At 54.1% G+C, this 22,574-nt stretch overlaps 2 protein-coding genes and 1 non-coding gene across 3 annotated transcripts in view; all 3 read right to left on the minus strand.

Moving 5' to 3' along the window:
- Window positions 1-2,847, minus strand: part of UACA (uveal autoantigen with coiled-coil domains and ankyrin repeats) — a 39,564-nt gene extending 36,717 nt beyond the window's left edge. Inside the window, exon 1 of the mRNA XM_038147197.1 lies at window positions 2,818-2,847. Within this exon, the coding sequence (XP_038003125.1) occupies window positions 2,818-2,832 (15 nt within the window). The 5' untranslated portion in view covers window positions 2,833-2,847. The remainder of the gene's footprint in view (window positions 1-2,817) is intronic.
- A 2,155-nt stretch (window positions 2,848-5,002) lies between these two features.
- MORF4L1 (mortality factor 4 like 1) lies at window positions 5,003-20,283 on the minus strand. Its single transcript, XM_038147172.1, has 13 exons — window positions 20,143-20,283; window positions 18,333-18,379; window positions 16,319-16,386; window positions 14,145-14,231; window positions 13,912-13,992; window positions 12,044-12,106; window positions 9,665-9,690; window positions 9,005-9,093; window positions 8,798-8,899; window positions 8,474-8,562; window positions 7,222-7,394; window positions 6,830-6,914; window positions 5,003-5,687 (listed from the first exon to the last, which is right to left on the minus strand). Exons 1-13 carry the CDS (start codon window positions 20,180-20,182, stop codon window positions 5,603-5,605), a joined length of 1,035 nt encoding a protein of 344 aa, XP_038003100.1. The 5' UTR covers window positions 20,183-20,283; the 3' UTR covers window positions 5,003-5,602.
- Window positions 20,284-20,450: 167 nt separating this feature from the next.
- On the minus strand, window positions 20,451-20,523 carry TRNAK-CUU. Its single transcript has one exon. It is a non-coding gene; the product is annotated as a tRNA-Lys (tRNA).
- Between the last annotated feature and the right edge of the window lie 2,051 nt (window positions 20,524-22,574).

Below are 22,574 nucleotides of genomic sequence, written 5' to 3' on the forward strand. Positions count from 1 at the left end.
CCCCGGCATTCCTGCAGCCTGCAGCACTGCCCCGGGCTCGGGGATGCAGGAGCTGGGCGTGGAGCAGAGGTGACAGGTGACAAGCCAGCCACTGGCAGCTCTCTGTGCTGCTGCACCTTCTCCTTCCAGCACCAGCCTGCTCCACTGACCCTCACCGCTGTCTGCCTCGGCTTTCCCTGCTCCTGGAGTACTGATCCCATCTCCTCAGAGGACTGGCTGAGGCACCAGTTTGGGATTATTCTGGCATAACTGTTTTTCTCCTCATTAAAAAAAGAAAAATCCCTTTTGGTGACACACCAGTTGTTAATGAAAATTAATTTTTCTCTATCATTAATTCTCCGTGGGTGAAAAAAAATTATCATGGATATGTGTGACTGCATCTGTTTGCAAGATACAATCAGAGCCTACTGTGGTGCTGACTTTATGAGGCACCAGCGTTTTCTTCGCCCAGACCTGCGGGCAGGTGAGGCAGCAGCTGCCGCACAGGTTCAGCTGGGGCAGCGACACTTCAGAGCGAATCACGGGGAACAGCTTCTGCTGGGAAACTCCGAGAGACAAAGGATCACGAGGAGCTCCTCCCCGGCCGCTCCCAAGCGCTAATTGCTGAGCCGCTGGACCACGAAGCACGCAAGGACGGCCCGGGCCAGCAATTATCCCTGCTCCTCCTCGGAGCATCACCTCCACCTGCGGCCGGCTTCGAGCGCAGGCTTGGGGCTGTCGGGGTCAGGGCTCCCCGCGCAGGTCTGGGTGTGGTGGCGATACCCGCCCTGGGCTGGGCTGGGCTGGCAGCAGGACCGGGGAGTCGGGGCTGCCAGCGGCAGGAGGAGCTCGGCCAGCCCTGCATTCCTCGCTCCCGGCATCACCCGTGCACTGAGCAACCCAGGGAGGAGCAGGGAAAATCGGCACAGCCCAGTCGCTGCCGTGCAGCTCTCCCGGTCTGTCCCGCTGTCCCTCGCAGGGCAGCGGGCACCGGCACCTGCCCGGCTGCTGTACGGGACCGCAGGTCCTGGGAAGAGAAGGGAAGGACCAAGCCGTCCCTCAAGCACGGAGCATCCTCTCACTGCGGGGAGGACACAGGGATCGGGACATCCTCTCGGGCCAGGGAAGGGCACAGGGATCGGGACAACCTTTCAGGCCAGGGAGGGCACAGGGATCGGGGCATCCTCTCACTGCGGGGAGGGCACAGGGATCAGGGCATCCTCTCGGGCCAGGGAAGGGCACAGGGATCGGGGCATCCTTTCAGGCCGGAGAGGGCACAGGGATCGGGCATCCTCTCACTGCAGGGAGGGCACAGGGATCGGGGCATCCTCTCGGGCCAGGGAAGGCACAGCTGTTCTGGTGCCAGCTCGGAGTCCCAGCCCTGATAACGCCAGCATGGCTGTGGGACTCGCGGGGAGGATGCTGATCCCGTTTCCATGGAGAGCGCCGTAGAGATCAGAAGGGATGGAGAAGGGTGGGAGCTCCATCGGTGCCCTTCCGAGCCCTGGGGCCCTGGATAACGAATCCCTGTTGTTTTATTCGGGAAAGGACGCCGGGTTTCCACTCCCCACCCAGTTCAGAAACAAAAGCAGCGATTGTGGCGGCGGGAGCGTCCGGCTGATAGCGCGCCCGCAGCTCCGCAGGGAGAGTGTCCCGAGCCAGCTCCCACCCGCATGGCCTCTGGAAAAGCCACTGCCCTCGGTCCTCGGGTGTGGCCACGGAGCTGGGGCAGCTGCTCGGCGCTCTCCCGGGAAGGTTTCCCAGGTTCAGGGGCGCCTGTACCACACCAGGGACTCACGGAGTGTGCACAGGTTTGTGTTTCCCAGCTCCATTAGCTGGCCTAACGAGGTAATGACTCCCCTGTCCAGCCCTGGCCTTTCCCAGATCACCGAGCTGGTTTAGAGAATAAACTAATTAGCCAGCAGCCTTCACTGCTGCATTTAGCAACCCCTCAGTGCCAATTACAGGGGAGAGCAGCGGCTGAGCCAGAGCTGCTCCCTGGCCCTGCTGCCCTGGCTGCTCCTGCTAAGGACAGGGACTGGATCCCGTGGGGCTCCCACCCTCCACCCACTCCTGGTGCCAGTGGGTGCTGCCTGGCCAAGGCCTTCCAGAACCTCCAGCAGCTGGTGAAGCCATGGGAATGGAAAGCTAATAGTGCCACCCAGCAGCAGCGTCCTCAAGGGGACACATGGCGCCTGGCAGTCCCTGGCACGCCCTGCTCATGGCCCAGGGCAGCTGCAGAAAGCTGCTTTACTCCAGAGAAGCTGCTTACAGCTCCCTGACACCCAGGAAGGCCACACAGGCAGCAGAATCCACACTGGGGCTGGAGGCCGTGGTGCTGCCTTTGCTCTGGGGGCACCAGCGGGTCCTTGGGGTGATGGGGCAGGGGAGCATCCTCTGCAGCGCTCCCTACATCTCTCCACCCTTCATCTCATTAATTCCAGTTAATAATAAACAGGAGAGAGTAGGGCAAAGCCTTGGCATAATCCCAGTGTGGCATTAGAGCGTGTGGAGAGCCCGCTGAGCACGTGCCTATTGCAGGCAACGGGAACCCCACGGAGCCTTAATGGGCTTTGGGACCCGTTAGCTCCTTATCCCCTGCAGTAAGCTCCTTGTCCCTTGCAGAGAGCTCCAGAACCCCCAGCAGCTCCGACAGCCCCGGCTCCTTCCCTCGGCCATGTCAGGGCCGAGCCCCCTCACCCTGAGCCAGCCCCACGGTCACACCCAGTGCCACCATGTGTGTGCCCCCAGCATGGCCCCCCGGGCAGGGCACAGCTCCCAGCACACGGACACGGCCCATGCAGGACACAGGGACACAGTGGTTTTGGGGGCACTCACCTGTGCGGACGCCATGGCTGAGCTGGGGCAGTGCCACAGGGATCGCTCTGCTCCCTCCTCTCCTCTCCCAAGGCAGCAGGGCAGGGAGCAGCCCTGGGATGGAGCAGCGTTGGGATCACTCTGCTCTCTCCTCTCCTCTCCAAAGGCAGCAGGGCAGGGAGCAGCCCCGGGATGGAGCAGCATTGGGATCACTCTGCTCCCTCTTCTCTCCTGGCTGTCCCGAGGCAGCAGGGCAGGGAGCAGCCCCGGGATGGAGCAGCGTTGGGATCGCTCTGTTCCCTCCTCTCCTCTCCCAAGGCAGCAGGGCAGGGAGCAGCCCCGGGATGGAGCAGCGTTGGGATCACTCTGCTCCCTCCTCTCCTCTCCTCTCCCGAGGCAGCAGGGCAGGGAGCAGCCCCGGGATGGAGCAGCGTTGGGATCACTCTGCTCCCTCCTCTCCTCTCCCGAGGCAGCAGGGCAGGGAGCAGCCCCGGGATGGAGCAGCGTTGGGATCGCTCTGCTCCCTCCTCTCCTCTCCTCTCCCGAGGCAGCAGGGCAGGGAGCAGCCCCGGGATGGAGCAGCGTTGGGATCACATCTGGCACAGGCGCTGCTGCGCCGGCCAGGCTCGAAAGGGCAGCAGGAAAACAGGGCGAGGAGGAACCCAGCCCTCCGCACCCGTGGCACAGGAAACCACCCTCACAGCGGGGCAAAGGAAGGAAAAAGGGACACAGCGCGGGGCAGGATGCACAGCCCAAACACTGGGAACAGCACAGCTGCAACATGGGGAATGGCACAGCTGGAACAGCTCTGCTGGCGCAGCACGGCCCTGCCCTCCTGCCAGGGTCACCCCAACAGGGACAGCTCCTCACTGCTCCTCAAACAATCATTTCCCATGTGTCAAAGCTCCTTTTCCAGCAGGGAAAGCCAGCTGAGCTCCCCCAGGCTCTGTCACATCGTGCTGTGCCAGGGACTCCACGTCCAAGAGCCTCCCTTCCTGGGCACGGGGCTTGGCCTCCAGCAGTCCATCCTCACAAAGATTTCCTTTCCTGCTCTACAAACTCCTCAGCTTCTCCAGGGGGCACAGAGGAACCACAACCATGAGCACACCCAGCCTCCATGGGGACCAAGGGCACCAAGGAAGCCAGCAAGGGAAGCCAACAATTCCTGCCTCAGGCCAGCCCAGAGGAGGTTACCCTTTCCAGGAAGAGCTGGAAGGAGCAGAGGCTCCCAGATCAGAGGGGCAACACAGCACCAGGTGAACTCTCCCTGGGAACCTTGGTTTGCCAGCAGCAGCCCAGGGACCTGCCCACATGAAACAGAACGAGCAGAAGGTCCCAGCAGGCCTAGGTACAAACCCTGTTCTGTGAGCACGAGCACTGACAGCAAAGGGCCGCTTTCACTCTTGGGGTAGTTGGCAAAGGATAAATCCATTGTTCAGACTGGAACGTGAGCCTGGCTCCGGGTAATGGCCAGGATAAATAATGAGAAGTGGCTAATTAACAAAGCTGAGGCGAGCAGACAGTGAGTGGAACAGCACCAGGAGCCAGAGGAGCACCCACCTTCCCACAGTGCCCCTTCCCCACTCCCTGCCTGCCCTGAACAGAATTCCGAGTAGGAACCCGCCTTGGAAGTGCCACAGCTGCTCCCAGCCCTGCCTCAGTTTCCATGGCAACTTCCCCTCACCCCATTGCTCAATATGGTTCTTTTTCCATGGAACAGCAGATCCTGCTGCTTTTCCAAACAGCTCCTTATCCAACCGGACCATCCCAGCCCCAGCACCACCGGGGGCTGTGCTCAGCACAGGAGGGCACCAGGGCAGGGCGGGACACGACCCTGCTGGGCTCCTGTCCAGGGAATGTGCTCACACCTTCCCTCAGCCCCATGGGTCACCCCCAGCAGGGGCTGGGAAGGCACACCCATGCTGGGGACACGTGTGGGACCCTCCTGCCCCTCAGCCCCTGCAGGAAAGGCTCAGCCCCACCCCAGAGCAGCCCTGGGACAGGATGGGTCCCAGATCCCTGGCCACTGTGGCTTCCTGCAGTAACATCTGTGATTAAAACCTGGTATTTTGCCTGCAAAGAGCAGCTACTCAGAGCCAAGTCATGCAATGCCTTCAAGAGATCCAAACCCCTCATTCCCTTGCTCAGCCTGGCCAGGACACTCACACGGCAGCGACTGATGCAAAGACAAACATCAGACACCACATTTGAAATTAAAAAAGTTTATTTGCAGATCTGTAAAACAGCTCTGCGAAAGACCAAACGTTTCCAAACACTACGAGATGAGAATGCATTTTCCTATCATTAGAATATAAAAAAAAGTCACAGTCCTTCAACTACCCCATGAAAAGCAGACACTTATGAACCAAACACTGAACTTTCAACACCAAAAAGTCACTGGGGTGAGTGAGACAGTCAATAGCACCAAGACAGGTGACACAGCCCTCGTGGTCTGTCATTACTATGGAATAAAGCGGGTTAGTGAGGCTGAGCCTCTGGGGAGAGCAGCCCTACGAGCACTGAGTCCAGACAATGACACACCAGAACACATTCCTTTACGTCCCAGCGATGCACACACCAAGCCAGAAACACCACCGAGCTCCAGGAGCTCCGAGCTTCCACTCTGGGACAAGAAATTCCACCGCAGAACAAGGAGTCTTCCGGACTTACGTGGCAGTTGCACTTCACACACACAACTGAATCACTCTATGTTCACAGGAGCTGTGCAGGAGCTGTGTGACGGGGAGGTGAAGGACAGGATGCAGAAGTGGACAGTGGTGCAGGATCCAAGCCTTGCTCCGTGGGGTTACACCGCCTTCCGGTGGTACTCCGGAGGGGCCACCTCATAGTCACTGGCACTGAACAACGCAGAGGAATTCTTCGCTAAGTATCTACAAAAACAACAAAAACGTTACATTGCTTCTGGCCCGAATCCCCCGTTGCTCAGTGCATCTGTGAATGCCCAGACTCACAACAGGCTTTGAGAAGCACCAGTCGGTCCCACAGGAGCTGCTCCCATCAGCTCTGCCAAGCACTCACAGATCTGACAGCTCAGCCAAAAAATCCATTCCAAACGAGCTGCCAAGCACCTCTGGCTCCAGGTGAGCCCTGGCAGCTCAGGATTAACAGCACGAAGCTGTTGGTATTTGAGGTTCAGGCAGCTGCTGTACCAAGAAGCAATCTGGCACTGCTCTGCTCAAAGGAGCAGGGACAGAACAGGACACCAGGGAGCTCTGTCTGCACAAACAGGGACCCTCGAGGGCCGAGTGAAGGATGGCAAAACAAGGAATGGCCAAAGGTAAAGGCTGTGTGCCATTAATTCTCACGGACTGGGGTCAGGATTTCTGCTCACTGGGGTCACAGTTCTACCTCACAGCTCTTCAGCACCTGCATTTAGCTCCCACTGCCCCAAAGGACCAGGGCTATCCCAGGAGAGGTTTTCCCTGGCTACCAGGCTGACTCCCGTCAAGCCCTGCTGCAGAGCTGTCCTGGATTTACTGAGGCCTTTCATTCAGCTTCCAATAGCTCCTAATCATAGAATCATGGAATGATTTGGGTTGGAAGGGACCTTAAAGCTTACCTCATTTCACACTGAAGTGTTTTTTTATTATCAGGATGTTTTCCTCCTGAACATCCCACGGCTACAGGGTACCATAGCACACTAAAGCCCCGGTGACAGTCTGTCCCAGAAATAACATTCCTAAAGTTCATCACTTTTTAAACATTTGCTCAATTGTTGTTGAGTAACTGTTGTGTAATTTAATAGCTTGCTGGAATTATCATCTGCTTTTTTTAGCAGCTATAAATAAATGTTGAAGCATTTATTTTGCAACAAGGAGCAGATGGGACAGGGTGGGAGTGCAGATTAACAGAACCAGAGAAGTGGAGTCTGAGAGGCTTCAACTGCAGCCGTGGGGAAGATCCCAGACACAGGCCCCAGTTACACAACAATTCACTGAAAAGGGGCAGCCTCACAGCAGCCTGAGCTCCCTGAGCTCTCTCTTTCTTGCTGGAAGACCTCACAAGTACTCACTTCAAGAAGTCATGCAAGTAGTTCAAGAGCAAAGCCAGACTCTTCTCATCCAGGGGCGTGTAGGCCAGCATGGCTCCGATCCGCACTGCCCAAAGGAAGGACACTTGTCACAAACACTGCTTCACGTCACTGTGTAAATCCACAACCTTACAGCAGCCCAGGGAAGCAGCCAGGAATCAGCTCCGATACAGACAATCTCACCCAAACCAACCAGACTTTAAAAATTCATTCCCATCCCAAACCCCACAGTGGCTCTGAGCCTTTTGGGTACATGGATAGGGAATGAGCCCAGCCTTAGGGAATGAACCCACCCTTCAGAGCTCGAGAGGGGGAAACAAGCACTTAACTCCTTCCCAGTGCTCTTCATCCCCCCCTGCCCAGGTGGCACTCACCAAAGAGCCTCAGGAGGTGCGGGGCCCCGTAGACCTGGGACATGGGGGCATCGGGGTGATCGGCCAGGATCTCGGCGTACTGGGGCCTCTCGAACTTGTACAGCAGCTGGGTGCCCAGCATGACATTGAAATACTCCTTGATCCCGGCCACCACCTCGTTGACAGCGTATTCCCTGGGGACAGAGAGCTCTGCAAGGCCTGCTCCAAGGAACAAGGACTGCTCCAGGGCGAGGCTTGGCTTGGGGACACCACCAAAATCGGGAAGGTCCTTCACAGGCATTCACATCGTGCAAGGAAATTAATCTGGAGACCTTAAAATCTACAGCCACAGGGAGGGATGCAATTCCAGACCTCCCTGGAAGATGGGCTGCTCTGAACGGAGCCAGGATGTAGGCAAACCAAGAGCAGCAGTTTTCAGTCATCCTCCCCAAGAGGTGGACTTGGAGCAGCCCTTCTGAAGGCACAGGCAGCACTGGGGACATTCAGCAGCTTTCTCTGTCACCCAAGGCTCATCCCAGCTCACAGCAGGTTCAAAGGACAATACTGAATGAATTGCACTGAACAGGGGCACAGTCCCAGTATTTCAGGCACCTGCTCCCTTCCTCCCAGGCCTCTCCTGCCAGATTCCTGCAGGCCTCCAGCCTCACCCTGCCTGTACAGGAGCTGGCAGTGACAGAGGAGCACAACCCTCACCCCGCCCTGCCAACAAATTTAGAGCAGGCATCAGGACAATTACATCAGAGCAGGTTAAAACACCCTGACAAGTCAATAATCTGCTTCCTCTTGAATGGAAGAAAATTACTTCCCCTTTCTGTTCTCCCTTTCAAACAGGAAAGTCTCCTGCAGAGTAAACACACCTTGCTTTGCCCAGGGCTGGTTGCTGGGCTAATTACAAACAATAATTGCCTTTGCCCATCTGAGTATTTACAAGTCCTCGTGCACCTCCCTGGCCCCTGGCTCTGTGAGGGAGCCCGGGGGCACTGAGCTCACCCCACACGGCTCCTCTGGGAAGTTTCTATCAGCTCCCTTCAGGAAAAGGCTTAGGGCAAGTGGGGAAGCAGAAATCATATCCAGAAAGCAGACGTGCAGTTTGGAATTACTCCCTCAGGATTTCTGAACACCACTTTGGGCTTGGAACAGGGCATTGCACATGGGGCTGGGTCAGGTTTCACAACCTTATTCCATTTTCCATGGAATCCAAGTCCAACAAGAGCCAAGGAGGTGTTTAAGGCTGGCAGTGAGCACTACTCACTTGTTATCAGTATTTCCTCGGGATTTTTTGTAGTTTGCATAATCCTCTAAAATGGAGTCCACGTTCTTCTTGGCAGGGAGGTAGAAGAGCTACAAATGCAAAACAGAATACAAGTTTGTCTCATTCTTGCAGACATTTATACCTGGAAGCTGAACTGAAAGCCTTTCTCTCTAGGACATTTCTAGGATGAAATCAGCAGGTTAGGATGGGTTAGGAGAGGACGACTCCAAGAGTTTAGCTGGCCATTAAAAAAACCCAGCCAAGCTGGGCAGCCTGGGATAGTGGAAGGTGTTGCCCAGAGCTGGGCAGGATTTTCACAGGTACCTGCTTCTGCCTGGTGATCAAGTCCCAGTCATCCACCAGCCATGGCTTCAGCTCTTCAGGGATCTTCACCTTCACTTCAACTCTGTTCATAAACGTCTCCTCCTGGGAACAGCCAAGCCAGACTAATTACTCTCAGGTACTAATTGGGAGCACAGCACCCTTCTGTTTTCCACCCAAAATCCCTGGGAGGGAATGGAAAATACTCACACTTTCAACGGTTGGATCCACCCGAGCCCTCTTCTTCCTGGGAGGCTGGGGAGTCTCACTGGTGCTGCTCCCCTCCCCAATGCCTGGAGCTGTGCACAGCACACAGCAGCAGCAAAAAACAGCACGCAACATTTAGGAGAAGGATTTCAAAGTAAGGCTCAGATTTTTCTCAGGTCACCTTTGCACCTGTTGGGGTTTTTTTGTTGTTGTTTTAAATATTACTTCTGTTCTGGGAGCCCTCCCGTTTGTGCCAGTTTAAACTGCTGCACTGGCACTTATCTGAGGGAGGTTTCTGCACTAGAAGCACACCAGTCTGTCATATTTTTGGGGGAGAATTTTTGGACCCAGCAGCTCAGCTCTGCAGCTGTGTCACGTCTCCATCTCAGTAAGAAAACCTAAGCTTGACTTAGGAAATTATTTCAGCAGATCAGCTTCGCTTTGCAATTGCAAGAGCTCCAAATCCCGACAGACTGGAACAAGTAGATTTTGTACCAAGCAGAGGAGTGAAAACCTTCCCCTTCCTGAGCAGGGAGAGCCCCAGGAGCCCAGGAGGGACAGCAGAAGGTGTCAGTGAATTACTGGGCCAGGTTGGAGGCCTTATTTCAGCTACAAATCCTTCACTAGAGAGACCCGCTCAGATGCAAAATAAAGCACACTTACTTTTCTGCTTGTTCTTTTTTGTTTTCCTGCAAGAAGAACACAAATTAGTGCACATGTCAAGAGAGTGGTACTTAAGGAAGCCACAGCAGAAAGCCAGAAAATATTTCAAGCACAGAGAGCAGATCCTCAGGGGCCTGGGCAGTGTTTAGCTAAGTACACACAGAGAAACACAAGCTACAACTTGGCTTCAGAGCTTGGCACCACGAGATTCTTTATGGAACAGGTTAGAATTCACCATTTTTGGGAAGTTTTGTCCTTCCCAATTGCTCTTGGAGAACTACATGAGGTTTGTGGCTGTTTTATTTCAGACAGAATATGGCACAAGGAAACAGAAGTGCTGGGAATTCCCAGAAAAATCTCACTCAACTGAATTAACTTCCAGTAAAAGACTGAAAAAACCTCCAGCTTCACCAGTGCAGCAGCAGAGGGAAGATGCAGGAGCACTTTTTCTATTTACTACCCATTTTCAGCAAGTTTTAGCTGGAGGACCATGACTCATTCTCAGTTTGCTCCCTGCCAACAGCAGCCTGGATCCCCTTCTCAAAAACTGGGCACCGGGTGGATAAAACTCCACCAGGCCAACACTGATCCCCTGGAAATTCAGCACTCCCTCAGTGACTCCTGTTTTCAGGCTCTGGACTGGGTTTATCAGGGCCAGGAAACAGGCAGAGTTCTGAGGAAGGGCTGGAGATAGGGAGAGTGAAGGGTTTGTTTAAAGGCAAAGCAGCTGAAATGAGGCTGAAGCTGTGGGCAGGATAAAGCTCATCCCTCAGAGGGAGCAATTCCCAGGGTAAGTCACCAACAGTGGGCTGGTGCATTGAAGAGAAAGGCTTTTCTTCCAAAGCCAACAGGGAGGAACAGGGAGCCCTCCCCAGGATTAATTCACAAGATAAAAATCAGGTTAACCATAAGAACAGAAGCAGAGTTTTTTAAAACTCCATTTGGGTAATTTACAACCAGATGTTATTCCCTAATTTGTTACTCAGTGCCATAATCTTCCCTCCAGAACACTTGGTTACCCTCCCTATTTTTCAAGCACCCATTAATGCTGACTGATTTTTAGGCCCATGAAATGTAGAATAAACTCTTGGAAGCTGGAATTCAGCACATTTAACAGAGTCAGAGGGTGTTGCATAGGCAGCCATAAAGCCTGCTTTAACTACACATTTTTTCTGCTACAGCTTCCAGTTATCAGAAGACGAGTAATTATTTTAAACCCAAAGCTGCATTTCATACATATTTCTATTTGATCACAGATTGCTTCACAGCTTTTGGAACCAGTTGCTGCAGTTTGCAGAACAGTTACCCTGAACAGACTCAAACAAAAGCAGAGCACGAGGAGCGGGTTCTGAGCTCTCCCTTCCAACACCAGCACTGCTCCCCAGGCTGCTGGAAACTCCTCGGCGCTGCCTTCCAGGAGCTCCAGGCTGCAGGAAGCAGCCTCCAGAAGGATCCGGGGCTGGAAGTCTGGAGGCAGCTGGACACGGGGAGCGTCCTCCCACTGCACCCAAAGGTGCAGGGCAGAGGAGCTGCAAAGGGGCTTTCAACAGCCCCACACAAGGCCCTGCTGCCAAAGCAGCCCAGGACAGTCGAGGGTGCCCAGAACCCAGGGGAGAACCCAGGGGAGAGGAAAGGTGGGCCCCAGGAGAGCTGAGGGCTCCCAGGGCCTGCCAGAACCCAACAAAGAAACCAGGAAAGAAACCAGGGGAGAGGGAAGGTGGGCCCCAGGAGAGCTGAGGGCTCCCAGAGCCTGTCTAGAACCCAGGGGAGAACCCAGGGACTGCCACAACCCAGGGGAGAGGAAAGGTGGGCCCCAGGGGAGCTGAGGGCTCCCAGGGCCTGCCCAGAACCCAGAAAAGAACCCAGAAAAGAACCCAGAAAAGAACCCAGAAAAGAACCCAGAAAAGAACCCAGAAAAGAGGGAGGGTGGGCCCCAGGGGAGCTGAGGGCTCCCAAGGCCTGCCCAGAACTCGGGGGGAACCCAGGGGAAAAACCCAGGGCCTGCCTAGAGCCCAGAGAAGCTGAGGGCTCCCAGGGTCTGCTGGAACCCAGGGGAGAGGAAAGGTGGGCCCCAGGAGAGCCGAGGTACCCCAGGGCCTGCCCAGAAACCGGGAAATAAACCAGGGAAGAACCCAGGGAAGAACCCAGGGAAGAACCCAGGGAAGAACCCAGGGAAGAACCCAGGAGAGCTGAGGTACCCCAGGGCCTGCTGCCCAGAAACTAACAAAGAAATCAGGAAAGAAACCAGGGAAGAACCCAGGGAAGTGGGAGGTGGGCCCCAGCAGAGCTGAGGGCTGCCAGAAGCCAGGAGGGCAGGCAGGGAAGATGAGGTGGCCCCGGGCGGCAGTCCTGGGGGGCAGCTGGCCCAGCCTCACTCACCGCGTGGAGATGGCCGGCGTCTCCAGGCAGCAGACGGTGTGGGCTCCATCCCGCCGGAAAAACCTGGGGACAGGGCACACACACAGCTCGTGGGCAGCCCTCGCACAGCCCAGCGCCTGCCTTCCTGCAGCTCAGCACCCCCGGGCGCTCCGGGGACAGGCTGTGCTTACACCAGTGCCACCGCTGCTTGGCTGGCAGGAGAGTGCGTTTGAGAGTATAAACCACCTTTCCCTCAGATCCTCCGTTTGAGAGTATAAACCACCTTTCCCTCAGATCCTCCGTTTGAGAGTATAAACCACCTTTCCCTCAGATCCTCCGTTTGAGAGTATAAACCACCTTTCCCTCAGATCCTCCGTTTGAGAGTATAAACCACCTTTCCCTCAGATCCTCCGGGAATGCCACAAGAGGTGCATTCTGAGGCCCATGGAGGGGGACAGTGCGACCCTCCCAGAACAGGTGTGTGAGCAGTTTCTCCCCTCCCCACCAGCAGTACTTTGTGTGTGTGCAATGAGCTCTGATGTACACGGGAACAACCCCGAGGCTGGATTTTGGAAGCGTATTTCAGGAAGCATTACTCTGTAGTGCAATCAACACACACTCACAGCTGAGTCAAACCCACACCCACCATCAGCTCCCTCCCACCACTCACACGGGGGACACTTAGCTGAAACAGCCCCTTAAGCAGCCAAATCAGTGCTGGTCATCATTCAGACCTGTTTTAATTAGGTTTTAATGACACTCATTATCAGCAGCCTACAGAGTTGGGCTGGGTTTTGTCTGACCCCACATGAGGACAGCAGTGAGTGACTGCTCCTAAGCTGGCAGGACTCAGCTGGAGTTCTGCCTGCAGCACCCAGCCAGGAGATCCAGGGGGATCCAGCAGATCCACGGGCTCCCCTTTCCCCAGACCAGGAGCCAGCTACAGCCCTGGCCAGGCTTTGGCCAGTCCCAAAGCGCAACTGCTCCAGGATCCAGAGCAAACCCCAATTCCCTGTCCCCACCTGTGCTGCACTCCTGAAAGCCATGATTCACATTCCACACCAAACCCGCCCCTGAGTGAGCCCTGCAGCCCAAACTGCTGCCAAATCCACTTCTGAGCAATGGTGCCATTTCAGCAGCTTCCTTATGACTGCCAGAATCACAAATGAAGTTAGGGATTCAAAACATCCCATTAGTAAGGGCCATGTTCATCGTTAAGTGAAACCCTGCCCAAACAGAAGATGGCAAATGAGCAGAGCTGGACTGATTGTCTGAAAATCTACCATAAAACCTCTCCTGAAACACCAAAAGGATGGAGTGAAGGAAATCTGACAGTCACAGCTCCAATTAGGTTTTTCTAGTAGATGCCTGAGCTTGCTTCTGGTCTCTTAGGATGCAGACCCATTTTTAATTGTGTATTTATTGGTTTAGTTTTGTCAAAACCAGCCAAAGAAAGGCTCTTTAAATGCAGTTTTGACAACTGCACCAGGGCAGAAGGCAAGGCATTGTAAGGATTTTATTCCAAAGTGCTTGGAAGAGCAGGGGAATTCTAGAAGGAAACTGATTTTACTGAGATACACAAGGCTTATGAGGAACCACCACTTTTTGAGTGTCAGGTCACCAACAATAGACTGCAAAAAACTGCAGAGAGTGTCTGCTCAGCACCTCAATTCACCATTAAATGTGCACCATCTAAAGGGCACTTTAAATGAAATACTTTAACAAAGGCCTTCTTGGTGCCACTAAACTGCTTTTGCACAGCCTGTGCCACAAGAAATGGGAGTTGAGCTGCAGAGCCATTAGAAATAAAACTGATGAGCCAAAGGCTGGGAGGTGTTTTGGGCAGGGTTGGGGGTGGGTTTTTTATTTTCAAGTAAAAAGAATCTTACACTTCAACATTCTTCTGCTGCAGACCAGAAGTCTTCTTGCCTGGAGCAGCTCCTCTCATCTTCCCCTCTGCATATTGTTCCCTTCAGACAGAGCATATTCAGAAATAAGATTCTGGTGGGAAAAGAAGCTTCTCTGGTTTTGGTTTGAAACTCAGTAGCTTCCTCTGATAACTGTGGATGGAAGCCCTGTTAAACAAACCTTCCCTGACAATCCCTTATTCCCTGCTACTCACTGGTTGGCCTTCTGGAGTTCTTTTTGTTTCTGCAGGTTGGTATCCACGTATTTGAGCACTCTGCTTTCTGGAACCCATTCATCCCAGCTGGAAAAAACCCAGAGAGAAATAAATCATCACTCAAAACCATCCCATGATCGCCTGCTACACACAACAGTCAGTTAAAGCTTCACAGAATTTGGGACTAAACTCTGCTTTGTGTCAAGTCATGGACTGGCACAGCTCAAGGCCAGAGTTACCAAACTGACTGGAGCTGGAATGATTTATCCAGGGAAATGTAACCCTCTGGCATTTCCAGCTTCCCAAACTTCAGGGATGAGCAATTTAGGAGGGAGAGAACAGTCTATAATTCAAAAGAAGCATCACAGGGAAAAAAAAAATACTCTGTGCTTATAAAATTATGGGGTATCTGTAGCCATAGTATATTAGAGACAGTTTCCTTTATCTATTCCAACATTTTATAGGTTAACAAATTCAGCAATAGGGTCTTACTGTAAGGAGAAGAGCTCTGATTTCTGTCTGTGAAGGAAACCAAGATGGCATGAATATTTGCAGAATCTGAAGTGAACGATTTAAGAGAACAGGTGTTGGGGAAATTGCCATTGCAGCAGGAATTCCACTTCAACACAGAGTGCCTCAGCTGAGCAATCTGACAACTCATCTCAAATAAAACACATTAAAAGTGGCCGAGGTATTCCAAAGTACAGTGAAAGCTCTTCATGAAGAGTTCTGTGCCAGATTTCAGCAGCTGCTACTCCTGGAGCAGCACGTGGCCAAAGCAATACTGCTGCAGGAGCACCAGGACTGCAGAGGGTGGAGAGAGGGCAAGGGCAGCACCTGCAGACTGCAGGGAGACACGCCAGCTGTGCCCAGAGCCTCTGGGGTTTGGGCAGTGCTCTGCTCAGCTGTCTAAGCACTTATCCCCTCCTGCCCATTCAGCTGTGAGAGACCTTGCAGAAGTGCTGAGTGCCCAGGTGACACCTCTGTGCCCCACGGTGACAAAGCCTGCTGCTATCCTGACTGTTGATACTGGCAAAGTAATGCCAAGCCAGGCCCCGACAGCTGCAGATGAAGGCTGTGCTGGCCTGGCTCTGGCAGCAACGCCACTTTTAATGTCCTTAATTGGAGCTTGGAGGCAAAAATGAAAGCTCAAACAGCACAAGCACGAAAAGCGGGATCAGGACACCACCTCTGCCCCTCCATGGCACAAACAAGGGGAGGAAGGGCCACGCTGATGCTGCCTCGTGAAGAGGAGCCAGCACACAGAGTGGTTGTGCCCCTGTAATTGTTGTGTTTACACTGAGCCATCCCCTGGCCCTCTGGCAGCAGGGAGAGCGGATGCAATTAAAAGTCACATCTAAAACACGAGGCTCAGCTTTTAGTCACGTCACAGAGATCAAGACTGCTGTGACTAAGAGTCCTCAGCACTGAAATGAAACCAAAGCAAACAGGAAACTGCCCTCTGAGACTTCTGGGTCTGAAGAGCTGAGGTTTTTAATCACCTAGGAAAAAACCTCCATTTCCTAAATTCAATCTGAGGGGTAGAAAACTACTCAAAAAAAGGGAGAAAAGTACATCAATATAACAACCTTATGGAAGCTTTCACCTCTAATGGGCTCAACATTATCCCACAGAGGTGCCTGTGACCCTCAGCCATCTCCCACCTGGAACCCTGCCAGTTTTGCAGGAGGAAAAAGCATCTGTATGTTTACTTTAATGTGAGCGGCTGGAGCTGAGACACAGGCTGCACCTGCTGCTAACCCAGCCCTCAGCAAGCTCCAAAATCCCCTGAATACCTGGGGTAAGAGGCAAGGGATCTGAGTGGCTTTGCCCCACCTCAGTAGGAGCTGCCCTTCCTCCCAAGGCATAGCAAGGAAGTTTTCATAGCAGAGGTTTCTGCCAGGGAGGAACTCCGGTGCTTCCCACCCTGAACAGCCAGAATGTCCCAGAGCATTCCCAGCAGCCTCCTGACAGCTCTGCAGGAAATGGCCAGTTTGGCAACGCTCTCTGTGTTCCACAAACCAGCAGCTCAGGTATTAAATCACTCTGGTCAGTCCCAGAGGATCTGCCACCAGCAGGGACATGGCAGGGCTGCTGCACCCAGCCCACACCCAGACAAAGCATCTCCCTGGAAAGGAAAGAGAAATCCTGCTTTTATTGCATGCACTACTTACTTTTTATTCCAACCACTGTAGTGGATGAAGTATTTCACTTGCTTGTCCTTTATGGCAACCTTTACACACTGGAACAGAAGAAAAGTCAGTCAGTCCCAGGGAACACAAGGAGATCTCAGGGAATTTTGCTGCTTTAGCTTGCAGAGTTTTCCCTGCCCCTGAACTTCTTGGCTGTACAAATCAAATCCACCAACTCAACACTTCCCTCAGGAAGTTCAGGTCCTGTTCTGGAGGTGCTGAGATTCAGCTGCCACTGCCCCCCCAAGCAGTGACAGAATGAGGCTGCTGTAAAACCTGCTGGGCTCCAGATCTGAGTCTCTGTAAAAGGGGTTTTTCTTCCACCGAAGTAAAAACTACTCCCAAAATTATAATTGGTATTTTCCTGGCATGCAGAGCCACCTCCAAGTGTTTGAGAGGGCAGAACCTTTGGCTATTCAACATTTCCTCAAGACCACACTGTTCTTTACCCACTTCAGCTACAAAACACTGCCAGAGAGGAGCCTCCTGTCTCGGGAAACAGCTGCAAAATGCCACACACGGAACTTAAACCCAGGCTCACGTGAACCTGCAGCCAGGACTAAGGTGCTCCTGCTGCTGCTGCAGCAGTGCTTGCTCTGGCAGCCTGCAGCTAAACCCAGCCACACACAGCCTGTGCCTGCCTCTGCTTGTTTTGGAGAATAAAGGGCTGAGCACCAAGCAAAAGATGACTCAAATACTGTTCTGTAGCAAAATACTTTCCCTGCTGGGTGTTAGAAGGGCCTGAAGTGACTCTCCTTTAATTCTGCATAGCAGAGATGCACAAACAGCTCCTGTTTGCCACGAGCCCTCCCAAAGAGCTGCTCTGACCACCTTGCTGTGGGACACAAGGATGTGGGCAGGAGCAAAACAACTGCTGGACTGAGAACCACGGGAGAAAAGCAGATCAAAGGAGCAGGAAGAAAGCCAAGGTTGTTATTCATTACTACTGACAAAGCAGCTTTTAAAATTAAACCCTTAAAATAAACAAGTTAAATCTCTTTAAAATGAAACTTCAAGTTCATTCTGCCAGTGCAGGAACCCAGAAGGATGCACTCAGTACAAACAGGCAGCCAAAAACCACTTGTGAGGGAGAGCCCGTGCAGCACCCAGCTGGCACAGCCTGCTCCTGCAGCACTCATTCCACTCTGGAAAAAGGAGGGCAAGCACAGCTCGGGCTGTCTGAGTGGCACAGGGCTACTTCCTCAAAACCAGGAGCCTCCATCACCCTCCTCTCTGCAGGCACTGGCACAGCAGCCCTGAGCACACGCTCCCACAAAGGTGGGAATTGTCCCACACTGCCACAGCCTCATCCTCCTGCTCCAGAGGCAGGAAGGAGCAGAGCAGGAACCCTAAGGGGGGAATGGTTTGGAGCAGCCCAAACCCTCTCAGTGCTCTGGGTGAGATTTTAGCATTGCAACTCTCTCTCCTCAAGAGAGAAATCGAGAGTTTCTCCTGCCTCCCTGTGTTAACACTCACTGACACCAAATTTCTGCACACCTTCCAACCCACACAGCTCCAAGAGTCCTTTTCCTTCCCTTTCAGAGGGAGTGGAAGCACTCAAACACTGAGGCAGCAGGGGCACAAATCTGCAGTGCAGGCTCCTGTGGTTAAAAAGCCAGAACTGGGAAGCAGAATTAACACTGCCACCTCCTTTGTCACTGCAGTGCAGCTCCTCCTGGGCACTGTGCAAGACCACGGGCTGTACTCAGCCCCCTCCCCCTGAGGAAGCTCAGGCACCAAATCCTGCAGGCACAAAGTGTTCTGGGATGTTTGCAGTGTTCTGGGATGCTCTAACAGCCTCTGGGAGCTTCCCAGAATAGCTGCACGGTGCCACCGGGCTTCCTGAAATTGTTCTGGAATAGAGCCCCAGGGCTTGACATTGATTTCAGACAGGTTTTTGTTAATTTTAGCTCCAGTCCTTGGTCCCATCTAGAGGCACAGCAGACAGAAACATGTCCTTGTTTTCCTGGAGCCACCTGCAGGCACACACACCCACCTTGGCTTCATAAAGGAGAGGTCCATGGAAACAAAGCACCCGCTCACCTGCAAGGGAAGCACAGACAAACAGCTCAGAGGGCCCTTCCCACAGCCCTGCCACCAGGAACAGCACAGAGCAGCCTCGGGGAACTGACTGGAGAAGCAAATTCTCTGTCCCACCAAAGGGATCAGAGCAGTGATTGTTTGGAGCCCAGAGCAGAGATCCCTGAGGATCTCAGGAGCAGCTGCACACTGGCACAGTCACAGTGCCTTTGGCAGCAAACCCCACATCCCTGCCATGCCCAGACTCCTGCCCAGCCTCAGCTCAGGTGCAGCCCCCACAAAAGGCTGGGCTCGGCCACAGGCAGGCAAAGCTGCCCCTCTGAGGGGTTACTGATCCAGTAACCCTGAGATTAAGGGATTACTGGGTACTCTCCTCAGATCCCAGCTCTGCACCTGAAGCTCCTGGCACCTGAAAGCCACTGTCACCCGTGTCCTTTCCTTGCAGGAAGGGCAGCACGTGGCATTCCCAGCTCAGGGGAGTCAGGCAGAGACCCCCACACTGCTTCCCCACCCAGCCTGAGGGACATGGCTGGGCAGCAGAAGCCCTGCATTCTGGGGTTTGGAGCAGGATGAGGCTGTCCTTCAGCCTGGCTTTATCTCCTCCTGGCCGAGGCTCCTTGCGTGGTTCCATTGTGGGAATTGCAGGGCACTTAACACAGGATAGCTGAGGACACACATCTCCTCCTGGAAGCTGCAGGGCCTCCCGCTTTTGGGAAGATGAGCGGCAGAACTGTGAAATGCTTCAGTGTCTCAACAAAGAGAAGGGCTCAGAAGGGCTCTCCCAGAAGTGCCCACACTGATACATCACACAGTCAGGACTTTTATTCATTTAAAAATGTCCCTCCAGACGGGGCTGACAATCAGAGGTGACATTACCGCCCTCAGTGTCACAGCGCTGGTGGCAGACACACCCCAGCCTCAGAGCTGTGCAGTGTTCTCCAGGAGAGATGCCCACGGTTACTGAGGAACAGTCATTTTTAAAAACCACACGGATGATTTGCAGAAAGGGCTCTTTGTCTGCATGCTAACCCGGCAGGCTCCTGCTCCCTCACACGAGGGCTGTTCCCTGCATGCACACACTGTTCCTTACACCAGAGCCCATCCCATCCCACCCCTGCCAGGGCAGGGACACTGCCACTGTCCCAGGCTGCTCCAAGCCCATCCAGGCTGGCCTGGGACACTCCAGGGACGGGGCCTCCATCTTACTCTGCATTGCTATTTTTATTTATCTTACTTGTATTACCCTCGACCGCAACTACTACCTAAAAATCAAAATATACGCAGAAAAACCCTCCTAAAAGCCCGATTCATCCCCATTCACCCAAAGCCCGGTGCTCTGCGGCAGATGTGGATTCCAGCTGTGCCGGAATCCAACGCTGCCTCCATGAATCCTCCTGCACCGGGCTCCCTTCCGGGGGACAATAAACAACCATTTCTCAAAGGCATTAAAACAACCGACCCGACAAACCGGAGGGATTCCAGCCGTTTCAATGCCAAGGAACATCCGCGCAGGGAAACGAGGGCTGTTTGGGATAATGGGGTGGGGAGGGCCCGCGCGTTACCGGCAGCAAAGAGGAGGGCCGGGAGGACACAAAGCCTGCGGGAATTCATCTTTCCCACCGATTCGCACCTGCTCGGGGCTGAGCGGGGAGCGCAGGGAGCCGCACCCCGAGCCCCGGGGCCAGCGGCGAGCCCCCCGCGCCGGGCGCGGCCCGCGGCGCCCCCGGGCCCGCCCCGCCGCCGCCCCGAGCCCTGCCCGCACTCACCCTCCTGGAACTTGGGCTTGGGGTCCTGCTTGGGCGCCATTTATAAGGGCCGGTCCCTCCTCCGGCCGCTCCCCGCGGGGCCCCGGCGCTGCCCGGCCCGGCCCCGGCGCTGCGCGGCCCGGCCCCGGCGCGCAGCCGCGGCCCGGGCATGCCGGGACATGGAGTCCGCGGGCTCCGCGCCCGCTCCGCCCCGCTCGGCGTGCGGGGGCGGCTCGGCTGCCGGCTGCGGGCTGTCCGCGCAGCGAGGAGCCAGTCTGGGCGGAAAAAAATTGAATAAAAAGCAACAAAAAAATTGGAAAAACGTATTGCGCCCAACGTGGGGCTCGAACCCACGACCCTGGGATTAAGAGTCCCATGCTCTACCGACTGAGCTAGCCGGGCGCCACGCTCGCCGTGTGGCCGCCGCGGGCCTCGGCACCGGCCCCAGCGGCCGCGGGCGTTCCCCGCTCCGGCCGCCAGAGGGCGCGTGCCCCGGCTGAGCTGCACAGTTAATAACGTTATCGCTAATTAAACGTTATCGCCTAATTAAACATCGTCCCAAACGTTATCCCATCATCCCCGCAGGTGCGGAGATGCGGCTGTCCCGGGAAAGCTGCGGGCTGCAGGAGCCGCGAGCAGCCCCTGAGGGTAATTAATAGAGCCCAGAAACCCCGGGTGTTTGCGCTTCAAGCTGAGAGAAAATAAAAGGAGGCAGCGAGAGACAGCCCCGGCTGAGGAGAGGGGGGACGTGGCGGCCTCAGCCAAGCAGCGTTTTTCATTTTTGACCGAAAATTGGCTGAATTTTTGTGGTTGTTTTTAATCGCGGTCCTCCCGGCGCGGCAGACGAAGCAGAGCGGCAAGGGAGCGCCAGGGGGCGCCCTGGGCCACGCGGGCTACGCGGAACAGACGCCCCGCCCCTGAATATGCATAGCCCCGCCCCTAATGTACATAATCCCTGTTTTAATGTGCATAACCCTGCCTCTAATTTACATAGCCCGCTTTTAATGTGCATAATCCCGCCCCCAATGTACATAATCCCTGTTTTAGTGTGCATAACCCTGCCCCTAATTTACATAACTTACTTTTAACGTGCATAGCCCCGCCCCTAATGTACATAGCCTGCTCTTAATGTGCATAACCCCGCCCCCAATGTACATAACCCACTTTTAATGTGCATAGCCCTGCCCCTAATGTACATAATCCCTGTTTTAATGTGCATAACCCCGCCCATCTGATGTGCAGTGATGCCTTGAGAGGCTGCCTGGAACAGAGCCGGGCAGAGTTAAAGAATAAAGCAGGGGTTTATTAAAAGGCCTTCACAGGGTACACCTTGGCAGTGCAAGAGCCTGGCTGTGGCTACACCCAAGTTGGACGCCAGGTCGCACATTTTCACACTTTCATAAATTTTGGTCCATTTCCATATTGGGGTTAATTGTCCAATTCCAGCTCCAGGCGATGCAGTCCCATCCTCCCAGGCTGCTCTACTCATTTCCCTGTTGTTTACTCTTTTAGGGCCTGAAGCTGCAGCGGTGTCCTTGGTTCTGGGGCTGGAAAAGGATCGTTCTGTGGGACTGAGCTGTGAGGAGAGCTTCTGACACTTTGTATGGAGTTCAGCGTTATAAACTAATGCAGCACAGAACCTGGAAAATGTGAAAGCTCAAACTTTAGACATCAGTATAACCCCGCCCCATGATGTACATAACCCCGCCCCAATATGAAAAAGCCTGCCTCTCTAATGTACATAACCCTGTCCCCTGATGTGCATAACCCACCCCCTAATATGAATAACCCCGCCTCTCTAATGTACATAACCCCACCCCTCTGATGTGCATAACCCAGCCCCTAATACGAATAACCCCGCCTCTCTAATGTACATAACCCCGCCCCCTGATGTGCATAACCCACCCCCTAATATGAATAACCCTGCCTCTCTAATGTACATAACCCCGCCCCCTGATGTGCATAACCCACCCCCTAATATGAATAACCCTGCCTCTCTAATGTACATAACCCCACCCCTCTGATGTGCATATTCCCATCCCTAATATGAATAACCCCGCCTCTCTAATGTACATAACCCCACCCTTCTTATGTGCATAACCCTGCCCCTAATAAGAATAACCCCACCTCTCCAATGTACATAACCCCGCCCCTCTGATGCACATAATCCTGTCCCTAATATGAATAACCCCGCCCTGATGCACATGACCCCTCCCCAATATGATAACCCTGCCCCTCTAATGTACATAACCCCGCCCCTCTGATGTGCATAACCCAGCCCCTAATGCAAATAACCCCACCTCTCTAATGTACATAACCCCACCCCTCTGATGCACATAATCCCATACCTAATATGAATAACCCCGCCTCTCTAATGTACATAACCCCACCCCGATGTACATAACCCCACCCTAATAGAAATAACCCCCTCCTCTCTAATGTGCATAACCCCG

This window comes from Motacilla alba, chromosome 10, assembly GCF_015832195.1.
Source record: "Motacilla alba alba isolate MOTALB_02 chromosome 10, Motacilla_alba_V1.0_pri, whole genome shotgun sequence".
Lineage (NCBI taxonomy): Eukaryota > Metazoa > Chordata > Aves > Passeriformes > Motacillidae > Motacilla > Motacilla alba.

What these genes read in the sequence shown, in the direction of transcription:
- MORF4L1 (XM_038147172.1), bottom strand. Translation starts at nt 20,182, where the DNA reads ATGGCGCCCAAGCAGGACCCCAAGCCCAAGTTCCAGGAGG. An exon ending in TGATCACCAGGCAGAAGCAG is followed by an intron (nt 8,563 to 8,797) that starts GTACCTGTGAAA and finishes TTGCATTTGTAG; the next exon opens with CTCTTCTACCTCCCTGCCAA. An exon ending in CGAGGAAATACTGATAACAA is followed by an intron (nt 7,395 to 8,473) that starts GTGAGTAGTGCT and finishes CTCTGTCCCCAG; the next exon opens with GGAATACGCTGTCAACGAGG.